Source organism: Podarcis muralis, chromosome 4, assembly GCF_964188315.1.
Source record: "Podarcis muralis chromosome 4, rPodMur119.hap1.1, whole genome shotgun sequence".
NCBI lineage: Eukaryota > Metazoa > Chordata > Lepidosauria > Squamata > Lacertidae > Podarcis > Podarcis muralis.
The window spans coordinates 47,602,651-47,616,009 of NC_135658.1; the positions used below are offsets into that span (position 1 = coordinate 47,602,651).

At 42.3% G+C, this 13,359-nt stretch overlaps 3 protein-coding genes and 1 long non-coding RNA gene across 6 annotated transcripts in view; 3 read left to right on the forward strand and 1 right to left on the reverse strand.

Moving 5' to 3' along the window:
* LIPI (lipase I) overlaps positions 1-2,006 on the reverse strand; it is a 19,650-nt gene extending 17,644 nt beyond the window's left edge. Inside the window, 1 exon segment of the mRNA XM_028726931.2 lies at positions 1,899-2,006. The gene's annotated coding sequence lies outside the window, so the exon portion shown is untranslated.
* RBM11 (RNA binding motif protein 11) lies at positions 1,398-10,989 on the forward strand. The gene is made up of 5 exons (XM_028726933.2): positions 1,398-1,795; positions 5,401-5,563; positions 7,557-7,629; positions 8,662-8,755; positions 9,650-10,989. Exons 1-5 carry the CDS (start codon positions 1,694-1,696, stop codon positions 9,935-9,937), a joined length of 720 nt encoding a protein of 239 aa, XP_028582766.2. The 5' UTR covers positions 1,398-1,693; the 3' UTR covers positions 9,938-10,989.
* On the forward strand, positions 1,917-3,481 carry LOC144327502 (uncharacterized). Its single transcript, XR_013392569.1, has 2 exons — positions 1,917-2,055; positions 3,156-3,481. It is a non-coding gene; the product is annotated as an uncharacterized LOC144327502 (long non-coding RNA).
* A 1,480-nt stretch (positions 10,990-12,469) lies between the features above and the next one.
* The window catches only part of LOC114595992 (multidrug resistance-associated protein 1-like), a 28,425-nt gene continuing 27,535 nt past the window's right edge, over positions 12,470-13,359 (forward strand). For 2 of the 3 annotated variants that reach the window (XR_013392567.1, XR_013392568.1), the window contains exon 1: positions 12,470-12,717. Coding sequence is in view for 1 of the 3 variants with exons in the window: in XM_077927280.1 (XP_077783406.1) it covers positions 12,547-12,717 (171 nt within the window). In the remaining 2 variants the exon portion in view is untranslated. The remainder of the gene's footprint in view (positions 12,718-13,359) is intronic. The other variant, XM_077927280.1, reaches the window with a different exon arrangement.

Here is a 13,359-nt window from a genome sequence, read left to right on the forward strand (position 1 = left end):
GCCAAATTTGTGACCAAGTCCTCGCTGTGCCATACATTGAAAGCATCATCATGCCACTTTAAACAGCCATGGCTTCCCCTAAAGATCCCTGGGAACTATAGTTTGTTAAGGATGTTGAGAGTTGTTAGGAGGACACCCCCCCCCCCCAGCTACAATTCATACAGTTCCCTGGGATTGTTAGAGCACTATGAGAATTGTAGCTCTGTGGGGGGAATAGTGGTCTCCTAATAGCTTTCAGAACCCTTAACAAACTGCAGTTCCTGGGATGGTTGGGGGGGGGGGAGTCATCTAGAACTTTATAAAGATCAAAATTAAAAAGATGACAAGGCGGTCATTTTTAGCTGAAAGTCATTGTGACAATGCGTTTTATTTCTTCTGAAAAACATCAGTTAATTTTCTAAAAGCAATTTGTGCTAAACCGATTTAAATGCGAATATATTTTATCTTAAATTATTTACACGCAGCTAAAAACAGCTTTGCTGATACTGTACTCAATTAATCCGAGAACTCCATCTCATTGAAATGCTAGTGCAATATCAAGATGTGCCACAAGATGGCAGACAATGTTTAGGAAGCCTCCAGTTATTTCAAACTCACCACCCGCGTCTCTATTAGTGAAATATGTTTAATAATAGTTGCATGCCCAGAAAAAAATAATGAACATTAAACGCACGTACCAACACATTATACACCAAGCAATAACATATAGCGGATCATAAGGATTGTGACCGCAGGACAGCTGGTGGGAGGGACAGCCCAGCTGTAAGAGGAGCAGGCTTGTTCAACAGCCTCCCTCCCTTTCTCGGGATTTTTTTCCCCATAAGGAAGGGTAACAGAAGGAAAGAGAAATTAGACTGCAGATAGGTGACGAGTTAGGAGGGCGGGGAAAAGAAGAGCGAGGCGACCAAGCATGGTGACGAGAGAGCATCCTGGGCAGTACTATGACGCCCTCCAGATGTTTTGGACTACAACTCCCATCATTCCGAGCGAGCACGGCCAATCGTCAAGGAGGATGGGAGTTGCAGTTCACAACGTCGGAGGGAGGGGCACCTCGGGGCGCTGAAATAAAACCGTAAAAAGTTAAGAGAGAGTGTTTGCAAAAATAAAATAAAAGCACCGAGTTAAAAATAACCCTCGGGATTGATTCGAGTTGTGTAGCGCCAGTTTGTAGTGCCACAACGTTAATGCACATAAGACACGCTTTTCTCAGAGAAATGCCAAGGAAAGGTGTTGTGAATCACACTGTGTGTGTGTGTGTCACTGCGCTACTCTGGACCACGCAATCGCCGCAGGAGGCAAAAGAGCGCAGGGGTGACTTTGCCAATTCCGACGGCGGAGAGGGCGGGGCGGTCGCTTTGCAGCTGGGGAAACCCCGCCCCTCTCCACAGCCCCGTCACTCAGTTACTAGGATACCCGGCAGGGAGGGTGGCGGCTCCTTAACCCCCGTCTGCTTAACAAGGGTTCGGTGTGCCGTAAAGCGCGCTGACCCTCGGCCCCCCCTCTTTTGCCTGCCGTGCGCGTCCGCTGCTTTACGGCCTCTCTCGCTTAGCTTCGGCTCCGCGGCAGCCCCGCCCCCTTCCCCCCACCTGCCCCACCCACTTTCCAGCTGCTATCCCAGCGCGCAGATGGAGCTGCCGCCTTGACTGGCTCTTCCCTGCGTCTCTCGTGCACAGCTGGGCTGCTGGCCGCTGTCATGACAAGCCCAGGGAAGGCAGACGAGCCGGACCGGACGCTTTTCGTGGGGAACTTGGAGAGCCGCGTGCAAGAGGAGATTCTCTACGAGCTTTTCCTGCAGGTGCAAGGGGCGGGGGGCGGGGCCACCTTGGCAGGTGGGCGGGGAGATCTGGAAGTGGGCGGGGCTGGCAAGCCGTCGGCAGCGGGGAAGGAGGAATGCTTACAAGGAGCAGCAGGTGGAAGATTTTTGTCAGGAGTTTTAAATTCGCAGTATGAAGCAAGGCTTCAGTCCTTTTCCATTCCATCGAGGATGTGTGAAATGTACCAAGAGGTGCCTTAAACAAAATAAAATGGAAAGATAAAATAGTCATCAGAAGCTAGGTTTGCCTGAAACAGGGCTTTATTTATTTATGTGTTTTTTTTCTTGTAAATATTCAGGAAGCTTGATATTCAGGGTGGCTGGTCAGTTCTCAAGGTGACTGAAAATAAAGGCAATACAAAATGAAAACTATGACCATGTTCTTAAAACCCAAAAGGGTTGTCACCTTTTTCTCCATGTTAGGACTGTGGTGCTAACTGCCTTTTTTTGGTACACCAGGCAAAAATTTAAAAAGTGAAGTTTTTTGAAGTACAGACGTAAAATTAGGTGAAATGCTACATTAATTTCCATGTGGCCTGCAAGCCCTGTGGGGGTTGGACTAGATGACCCTTGGGATCCCTTCCAACTCGTAAGATTCTATTATTCTATGTTCTCCCCATCTTCTCAAAAATTCTCAGACAACCACTGAAAGCAATGGGAATGGAAGTAAAGGAAGGAAATGTGATTGATAAACATATTAAATGTTGGGAACTTCCCAGAGAATGGTTGCAATCTTAGGTGGAAAGGGCCTCTTTCTTTGTTTCCCAGGTGTCAGATAATTCATACATACTTGCTATCAATCATTGCCTTCCAGTTTTAACCACAATTTAATCATGGTTCTTGTTGTGTTTTGGCATGCCAAGCAACTGATAATAGCTTACCACACCCTTAACAATAAACACAAAATAAATGGGGGAAGGTTCGTGGTTTCCTTATGTTTCTTCGTCAGGCTAACTGCTAGCATCTTGTTTCGACTTATCCCCTCTTTCTACAGTGATATTGCTGGAAGACTTTTCCTTCATTCTCTGTGCTTCATAACCTTCCCATTTTGGTTTTCTTGCTTCGACATGGATACTTACATTTTATAAAGCAGAAATGCTTTCATCTCCAGTAGCACAGCACAAATAATCAATGACGGGAAAGTTCTGCTTGTTCCCACCTTCACTAAATTGGCACCTAATAGCTTTCTGATAACTTTGTTACATGCATATGATTCACCCATTCTCTGTACCTTAGAGCTGGTAAAACAGAAATAATGGTAAATTAGATGTTTTAAACCTTTAAAAACCTAGCTGTGCCCTGTAGCTTGCTTGAGCAGGTATTTTTATTTATTTATGAACAGGGAGATCTACACGTTAAAAAGAACAAGCACCAGAATACTTGATTTGCTACTTCCACTCCTTGAAGAACTCCATCATCTGCAGTAGGCAACCTTGAACACCAGACTGGAAAAATGTTGCTTCAGGGAAACTTGTCTTTTCTGGGGTGGGGCGGTGGGATAAAACAAACATTGATTCTCCTTGGAAAAGCTGAAGGCTTCAGTTATGACTCTGTCAGATGTGATGTTTATTTTTAAAACATTGGAAAATGTATAGAGCCATTATGTTGAGCAGCAACTGATATTTGACACTATTGAATACTGGCAAAATACAAAGACATCTAGCTTGTTTTCTGTGAGTTGTCACACATTCTTATCACATGTCCCCTTTCAGTTTCTTCATCAAGACAGAAGTGGGTTTTATTGATTAATTCAGCAAATCTCTGTTTTTACAAATTACTGCCTGAATCTGTTACAATGAAGAGATGCTGAAGATCCATATAATTTCATTTTTACTAGTTTTTAATATATACCGATCCCTCAATCATATTTCACCAGTATACACAGCAGTTAAAAGAAGGAACACTGTCTGTTTATAGTAATAACATAAGAACAGTCAGCTGTATCACACCAATGGCCAGTCGAGTCAAACATCCTGTTCTCACAGTGGCCAACCAGATGCTTGTGGGAAACCTGTTTTCACATGGGCATTCTGCTGGATTTCATATAAAGCCTGAGGAGTAAATGTGAACAGGATTACACATACACACACAAAGCCTGATTAATCATTCTGCTCTTTGGGCTGTAGACTCACCTCTGCCTGACAAGAGCTTCTGCTCATTTGAAGAGTGTCAGAATTTCTTCATCTTATTTCCCTTGCTAATCTAGCACAGAAAAAAAGATCAAGATACATACAGTCTATTAACCAACAATTGGTTCAATCTCTTCTTAGATAGCTCTTATATTTACCTGTAGATCCTTCTACAGTTTTACACTTCCTTGTTGTTTGTACTGTATAACTCATGTATAGCAATCAAATTTCAACTGCTCCAAAATGAACAGCCAGATGTGTAGAGTTCATGTAACTCCTGTTCTAAACCACATGTACTGGTTTCCAGTTCATTTCTGGGCCCGGTTCATTGTGCTCACATTAGTGTTTAAATCCCTGAATGATTTAATCCCCAGATATTTGAAAGACTGCTTCTTTCTCTACAGGTCTTCTTGGGTATTAAGATCAGCAGAGGGAGACCTCTTGGTATTTTCACCAGCCTCAGAAGTTAACGGAATGGCAGCCTTGAACAGGGCAGTCCCTGCGGCAGTCCCTATGCTGTGGGAATCCCGCCCCCCCCCCCCAAAGGAAAGGCACCTTCATTATGTAGTTATGCTGAAGACACACCTCTTTACCCTGGTCTTTCACACCTGAGATTTATATATAGAGGACCCACCTTATTCTCTTGACTGTAACAGGTTTAAAAGTAAAGGGACCCCTGACCATTAAAAGTCCACTTGTGGACAACTCTGGGGTTGCGGCGCTCATCTCGCTTTACTGGCCGAGGGAGCCGGTGTTTGTCCGCAGACAGCTTCCAGGTCATGAGGCCAGCATGACTAAGCCGCTTCTGGTGAACCAGAGTAGCGCATGGAAACGCCGTTTACCTTCCCGCTGGAGTGTTACCTATTTATCTACTTGCACTTTGACATGCTTTCGAACTGCTAGGTTGGCAGGAGCAGAGACTGAGCAACGGGAGCTCACCCCGTCGCGGGGATTCGAACTGCTGACCTTCCAATCGGCAAGCCCTAGGCTCTGTGGTTTAGACCACAGCGCCACCTGCGTCCCTGGTAACAGGTTTACAATAGTGTTAATATTGTATTTTAAAATTGCTGTAGGGCTCAGAGACCTTATGGTGAAAGGTGGGTAAGAAATAACACCAACAATTTATTATATTTTGGACTGCCTACATATATCCCCAAAAAATCCTTAAGTGCTTTGCTGGTTGCCACAGTCCATGTAAATTGGATTGATAAGCTAAATAGAATAAAATGTATGAATAAAATGTGAGGTATGCAGACTTTGAATATGTCATGAAAATCTTTGTAGATTAAAGTAAAATTACAGCATAATGGCATGTGTTTGTTGCAATGCTGAAATAGCTGGTACCCAATATTATATACCTTTTCCCCCACTTCTGGTCCAGCAAGCCTTAGAATCGGCAAACAAACAGCTCTTTCCTTCCTGGGATTTATGAGAAAGTAATGCTTAAGTTTCTTGCAGGCTGGACCGGTAACCAAAGTGACCATATGCAAGGACAAAGATGGAAAACCCAAGACTTTTGGATTTGTCTGCTTTAAACACACAGAGTCAGTGCCTTATGCCATAGCTTTGCTGAATGGGATTCGTTTATACGGAAGACCAATTAAAGTGCAATATCGGTTTGGTAGGTTTAGCTACCTGCCAACAATTTTTTTTTACAAAACCTGGGCATATAATGCACAATCCTGACGTGAAAAGTGATTGTTACTATGTTAGTGGATCCATATTTAATGCATTAAAAAAAAAACAATTCTGAGAGTATAAAAATTCTCAAACTAATTGGTATATTGCATTTTTAGCCTTTAAGGCATCCCACTTTCGCAAGAAGGTAGGAAAAAAATCCTGATATCACAGTAAAAATGTGATCAGGTAATAGATATATTCTTTTGGGAATCAATAATAAATGAGAGCTGAATATTACAATCTTATATTATATCTTATATAATATATACAATCTTATATTATTATTTTACAGTCTGTACTTTGTTACCCTCCTAGCAGAGCGCAACATTGTAAAATGTACACTTGAAACTGCTGGTCTTTTTCAAATTCCTTTAGTTCAGACTTTCAAAATGTCTTTATACAAAACTCCCCCCTCCCTCTATTATGTCCATGTAGCAGGTTGGATGCAGCATTGTTCTGTAATCTTTCTATCAAAACTATGCTGTATTTTTTCCATTTTTATCATTAGAAAACTTGAAATATGTAGTGGCTACCAATATTATAAATTAGTAATCTAGTTTTTCCTTGAAGAGTTGTCAGCCTGTTATGTTATAATCTGCAAATCCTTTTTTATCACTGCTAATCTCTAGTGAATCTTCATGACCACTTGCAAGTTGAAATATATCAATGAATCACAGTTATTCAGAAACTTACCTTGGCCAGGATCCATATAATGTCTTGGTTTCACACAAGGACCTTGTGCTTTAGCCTGGGAAAACTTGTAATATTTGTTCTTTGAACGTATCTGGGCAACATGATAAATCATTAACTGTTTTTGAACCTTTCAGTCATTTCAATAGCAGTCTGCCATATGCTATTAAAGACTGCCATTTGAGAAAAAAACTAGTCTAGAACCCACTTTTTAATTGTTTAGGGAAGTTTTTAATATTTGATATTTTATTCTGTTTTTAATCTTTTGGGAGCAGCCCAGAGTGGCTGGGGAAACCTAGCAGGATGGGTGGGGTATAGATAATAAATTATTATTATTATTATTATTATTATTATTATTATTATTATTATTATTACTATTACTATTACTATTACTATTAATTAATTAATTTATTTATTTCATGGGGATCCAACTAAAGCTGCAGTCCTAACCATGACTAAAAAGCAAGTCCCATCAAATTCAATGGGGCTTATTCCCCAGTAAGTGGAATTGGGTTTGCAGTCTCAGTCATAATCAGAGAACCACTGGAAGCAACAGAGATTTGTATACAGTGGTACCTCGGGTTGCAGATGCTTCAGGTTACAGACTCTGCTAACCCAGAAATAGTACCTTAGGTTAAGAACTTTGTTTCAGGATGAGAACAGAAATCGTGCGGCGACAGTAGGAGGCCCCATTAGCTAAAGTGGTACCTCAGTTTAAGAACAGTTTCAGGTTAAGAACAGACCTCCGGAATGAATTAAGTTCTTAACCCAAGGTACCACTGTATTCAGTGAGTCTGCTCTTGAGTATAGCCTGAATATTACCCCAATTCTTGGAGACCAGTAAAGAAATTACCATTAGGGCTTGCTATGATAAAAACGTTTCCCATATTAACTGCTGAACAATGTGCCCCTAAATGAAATCATTTTCCATTTAAAAAGTTTGCCCAAAAGTAGATTCGACTTTGTGAATGGAAGACTCCAGGAGAAGTTTGGCAGGATTGACTGGGTTTTTGGAGATGGGTGGAAATTGTAGCTTGGTATTGGATAGGTTATGCACTTGGTTTTAATTTTAATAGGTGTTTACAGTAAACTAATTATAGTAGTATGATTGCTGAATTTTGTTTCTATATTGGACTTCATTTCTATATTGTAAAGTATGTTAAGCATTCAGAAAAAAATGAAATCAACCCTTTTGACTAGACCAATTTTAATCATTTTAAAAATTATTATTATTCCATTCATAGGGAGTTCCCACTGTGTAGAGTTAATCAGTCATTGCCAGAATGTGGAACATGATATACAGTCATCAACATACAGGTAATGGCTTTTTTCCAGTATAAAAATATCATGGAGTTTAGTTTAGACAACCTCTGTTCTGATACCCAATATTATGTGGTATATGTGCGCTGAAAGTATAGACTAACTTTCCAAAATGTTCAGTTTCCCACCTCCTTCTAATGCCATATCAATTTTAGCTCCCCAAGAGCAATAATCCAATCACATTTGCATTCTGAATTAGTTCCTAAATTATGTATAATGTTCAGCCACAAAGTTTAAGCTGGGAGGGGCAAGAAAGAGTGGGAGCGTATGGGCAAGACAAAATGTTCCCAGGCTGTCACAGTGAAGAGGTCCATATCCCATTATGGCAGTGGGGTCCACACAGGATCCAGCAAATTCTGTGCTGGCCTGGCCCTGCCCTCATTGTAGCAGTTGCCATTTGGGCAGGTGCATTTGACCACTCCTTGCTGATGGGTAGAACTCCCTGACAGTGGAGACTGGCAGAGATGGGCAGGGCTGGGTTGCTCTGCTGGCTTCAAATCTGTACAAATTTATCTGGGAGTAAATCCTGCTGGGTGGGACGCAGGTGGTGCTGTGGGTAAAAGCCTCAGCACCTAGGGCTTGCCGATCGAAAGGTCGGCGGTTCAAATCCCCACGGCGGGGTGCACTCCCGTCGTTCGGTCCCAGCGCCTGCCAACCTAGCAGTTCGAAAGCACAATTAAGTGCAAGTAGATAAATAGGGACCGCTTACTAGCGGGAAGGTAAACGGCGTTTCCGTGTGCGGCTCTGGCTTGCCAGATGCAGCTTGTCACGCTGGCCACGTGACCCGGAAGTGTCTCCGGACAGCGCTGGCCCCCGGCCTCTTGAGTGAGATGAGCGCACAACCCTAGAGTCTGGCAAGACTGGCCCGTACGGGCAGGGGTACCTTTACCTTTACCTTTAAATCCTGCTGGACATGCAAAGGATTGTGTTGTAAAGAGCCCCAAATCACATCTATATATGTATGTACTGAAAAATGAGTAAATCTATTAGCATTCACTCACCATATCCTCCTACTTTCTCTTTTTATAGGAATTTAGAGCCTTATGGTGGTACTCCATTACCTCTAAGTCCTTTTCAGGTGAATAATAGCCCACCACAGGATTATTCTGCCTTTCAGAACATGGTAAGATTGAAATAGTGATCACAAATCTATCACAACAATAGATAGTGTAGAGACACTTTATAGGATGTGTAATGGAAGGGGGAACTGCCAAACACACAACTTGTGGAAACTCTTTCCCCCTTTCCCATGCTATGGCTTTAGTTATGAACCTGCACCCATATCTGAGCAGCCGCTTAGTGAAGCCAGATTATAGCTTGCAATCTGCCCCTCTGTGCCAGCTGTGCCAACATCCTTCCGGAAACAGAAATTGACTGGACTCTGCAACAAAACTCATTGTGCTAGGCTGTCTTTAGTATTGCCTAGCCATGTCTGGTAGATCCAGGCCAATGAGTTTGTAATCACTTTGCTGGTCATGCTGAGCTACAGCAAAATTTGCCTTTCTTCAAAACAAACGAACAAAACACCCCCCCCCCACACACACATTTATGTCCTCAGCACTTCCAATATGAAGCATTTTAGGCTAGGACAGTACTGTGACAAATTCCAACAATCTATCAGCCCATAGTTGTGAACATCAATGATATAAATGGGATGGAGGCATTCTTTCATTGCTTACATTGGCATGTCTGCCTCACATAATTTCTGTGTCTATTTCATGTTAAGACCCCCTTTAAAAACCTTATACATTAGTGTATCGTGCTTCAACTGGAAATGGTTTTAGGAGCAGACCACAGTCATGCCAAACTTCATATCTATAACCAACGTGTGTGTGTGTGTGTGTGTGTGTGTGTGTGTGTAAGAATTACTTGATTTTTACAGTCTACCTGATAAAGGACTAGTGTAAATCAAAGCTTGGATACTGACAGAAACATGTCCAGTACCTTTCATTCTCTAGAACTAATGCGGCAATTCTCTTCCAAACTTTAAAATATTAATTTACCTTCTATTTTCTAGATGACGTGTTTCTTAGCGCACCAATATACCCCTTATAATCCAATGGGACAGCAATTTCCTTGCTATCAGATGGCATCACCACCGTCGTTTCCAAGTTTTCCTGTTCCAGCCTATCTGAATCCAGGACAAACCTCTTTTGGATGTGTGTACCCAGAGCCAAAGAACCACACACAGTATCTGGTTAAGGAAGGTTCATCTAAAAGGAAAAGGTCTCAGGAAACTAGTGACAGTGATAGTAGTGTGGGAAATGATAGGAAAAAAACAAAAAGAAAGTCAACAAAACTATAAGGACATAAATATGTGTACAATGGGGTTGACTACATAGTGCCTATTTGCACCCTACTAAGAAATATGACATGGCTATTGTGGTATATAAGATTATTTATAATGGTTTAAGCTAAAGTATTATAGAAGTTACACTCTGATTAAAAGGGAGAAATAGCATTTTTTGATTTTTTTAAAATGACCTTACTACTTCACAGAAAAGAATATACAAAACATTTTAATCTCATCTAGTAACTTTGTCCACAGTAAAGAGTCTTTGGCCTAGCTTGCAGTTCTTCAAAACTGTTTATATAGTTTTTGGTCCTTGTGATTCCTTACATAGCTGCAGGAGTTTAGCCAACTGGAAATGCATAAATAGCATGTGGAGTTACCCTTTTCAGCTTTCCCACATCATGGTGGAGAGTGGGGCATTCAAACATGTAAATGAAACAAAATACCTGTGTACATGGAAATCTAACATGTTAGGCTTAGGCTTAAATTAAGCACTCCTCTCAACTATGCTAGCTTTCCTTGTGGAAGTTGTTTGTTTGTTATTAATGTGGAGAAACATGCATATATGTAACTGCTCAAAAGGGTCATATCACTTGTTATTTCTGCATGTTTGAGTTGGCTTTAAGGCTGCAGTTTGATTCAGCTTGAGGATCTAGTGCCACAAAATTCTGTGGGATTTACTCCCAAATAAGTGCAATATGATTGCAGTCTCACTTGGAAATCCAAGAACTGTATTGGAACCAGAAGGATTTCATTCTGAGTAAATATATTTATGAAAAGAATGCCAAATCCATATATACAAGGGACACAAATACTGTAAGAATATTACTGGCTGCTATTGAAGGAAACATGAGAATGAAGTAAATTTTCTCTGAAGATATGTTTTGCTTGCAAAGTTGTTTGTGAATTCAAGGGACTAGCCTTGCAATTCTGGATTGCAGAGTATATATAGGCACACATTATTGGTTAAGTTCTTTCCCACATGCAAATGTTGAAAGGCTTGAATTTTCATACGATGTCACAATGTGATGAAGGTAAACAATAAAGCTTATTGCTAAAACCTGCTTTTGATACTTGGCAATATATTTCTATTTCATGACCTATGCAGATATGTCTTATTCCTGTAAAACTGACAAGAGAGAACAATTGGTTACTTTTCTATTACTGACAGAAACTCAGTTATTCAGTTATTTTTAATATTTCAGTTACAATCTGGAGTCAGTCACCCATTTACATTCATACTTCTATCACGCTGCATACAGTGTTTTTCTATGATGTCAGTTCATACACCTGCTGGTTCCATGCAGTTATGTGTAGAAATCAAGTTGTGTACAGTACATGCAGCTTTCTGTGAATCACATCACAGGTTGTATTCAATTGCACTGTTACAAGGAAATGCCTTCTCTTGTAGAAATGACATACTGTATATTGGAAGTCCTGACCTTCCAAGTGCCATATACATATATCCAACAGAGCTTCATTACAGACGATGGGCAGAAACACTACAACTTTGGGAGAGCAACCCCTCCCACTTTATCCCCATGTGCCTGTTAAGTATTACTTGTGAGGGGAGGGGGGAACAATCCTTACCTGCCTCCTGGCTGATCAGTGCATTTCTAGTCATCGATAATATTTTTGATAGGAAGAATCCTGAAGTTCCTACACACCAATTCATAGAAACGTTAAAAATGTTGCTGCATTTAATATGCACAAGTTCAGTTTTTTTAAATGGTGATAAGTACCATTAAGGCCAAGCAGGATTGGAACTGTGGTGGGTGTAGGGGGAATTTAACCCTCCCACAATCCGAATTAAAATCTCACCTTCCTCCGTGCTTTTTGCATTGGGAGGGACTATTCCACTGACCAATGATGGTGATGTGCAACCACGTATTCATAAACAGGTTGTGCTGGTTTCTTGGCATCTGCCTGGGAAACTATGAAAAAGAAAAGCTAGATGAACTTACTTATTGCAGTAAGCTAGCCTGAAGGGAAGGATCCAGAAGCTTGCTGGCTATCTTTTGGAAGCATAGGTTCTAACATGTCCAGTTCTGTGGGAAACAGGGCAAGGCATGCATAGGTTCCTATGATGATTCTATTTGATTTCCATATTAAAATTTGGATTGCGGATACTCTTTAGGAAAATCAGCCCAGTCTTAAGCAAGGTAGTATAATTTCTGAGTCCTGGGCAAATCACAAATAATTACTAAACTCTGAAAGTGCTGGGGGATGAATAACCCCAGGTGGCAAAAGCAGATCTTAGTCTAGTCCGGTGTGAGGAACTCGTGGACCTCCTGGTGTTTGGTGACCTCGAACTTCCAGCAGCCACAGGTTTCTTTATCTCTGATCGCCGTCTCTCGCCCTTACTTCACTTCACGGCTGTGTCCTAACGCGTCGGAATCAAGGGAAAAGGCGTGTGCTGCTCCCCCGCCATCAGAAGCAAGTCACTACTAACGCGCGCGGGCGTCAGGACTTTTGCTTTGGAGATAAATCGCGCAGCTCCCCATTCACCTTTCTATTGAACGCTGTCTCCGGGCGGCTGAGTTCGGGAGCTCCGCCCCCGATTTGCCGGCGGCGGCTGGATTGGTTCCTTTCGCTTCCGATCGGAGGAGCCGAGCCTGTTGATGCAGTCGTCGTCCGGGGGGGCTGCTGCTGCTAAGCGGAAAACATCTGTTGCTGAAGCTGCGCTAGGGACGACGGGCGTTGAGCCTCCGGGATCAGCTGGAGATATGCCGGGGGACTCGTGGGCCAACAAGCGGGGCTCCTACGAGCGCCTTCGGCCCTTCAGCCAAAAGGTAATTGCAAGGCGACTCGCCCATAGATGGGTTTTGCATGGTGTTCGGGGGGAGCGCGCACGCGTAAAATCCGACTAGGTGATTCCAGGCGGTGTGGCTGTTTCAGGAAATCATTGCCCTCTAGCCTCCAAAAGCACTCTCCCCGCTCCAACACACACACACGCACGCACGCGGAAGGTTGGGCTGGGAAATCCTAAGAGACCCCCAGAATAATAATAAAAAAAAAGGTGGATGTGGTTTTTCTCCAGAAAGACATCCTGTGTCCTCCAGCTAGTTATGCTGAGTATGCTTTGTGTTCAGATAGGTGCTGGGAAGGACCCCTAGGGTGCTCTGGTTAAAATGCTAAGAGGCTCAAGGGGACAGGTTAGGATACATGCTGCGTCTGGGCAAACCATAAAGGGTGGGCGGGGGGGGGGGGTCAATGGCATTGGAAGAAAATGAGTGGCTCCTCTCAGCACTGGCTGGGCCTGGAGGCAGAAGCTTACACCTGTATGAATCAAGGTCTCAAGCGGCTTCCTAGCTTGATCGGGTCAGCCCTTTGCATTCTGAAAGTTTTGTTTTTCTGCTGACAGCTTGTAAGCATAAAGACCCAGAAGAGTTTATCAACAGATAACTTCTTATTTTGGAAGTGGTCTCACAAGT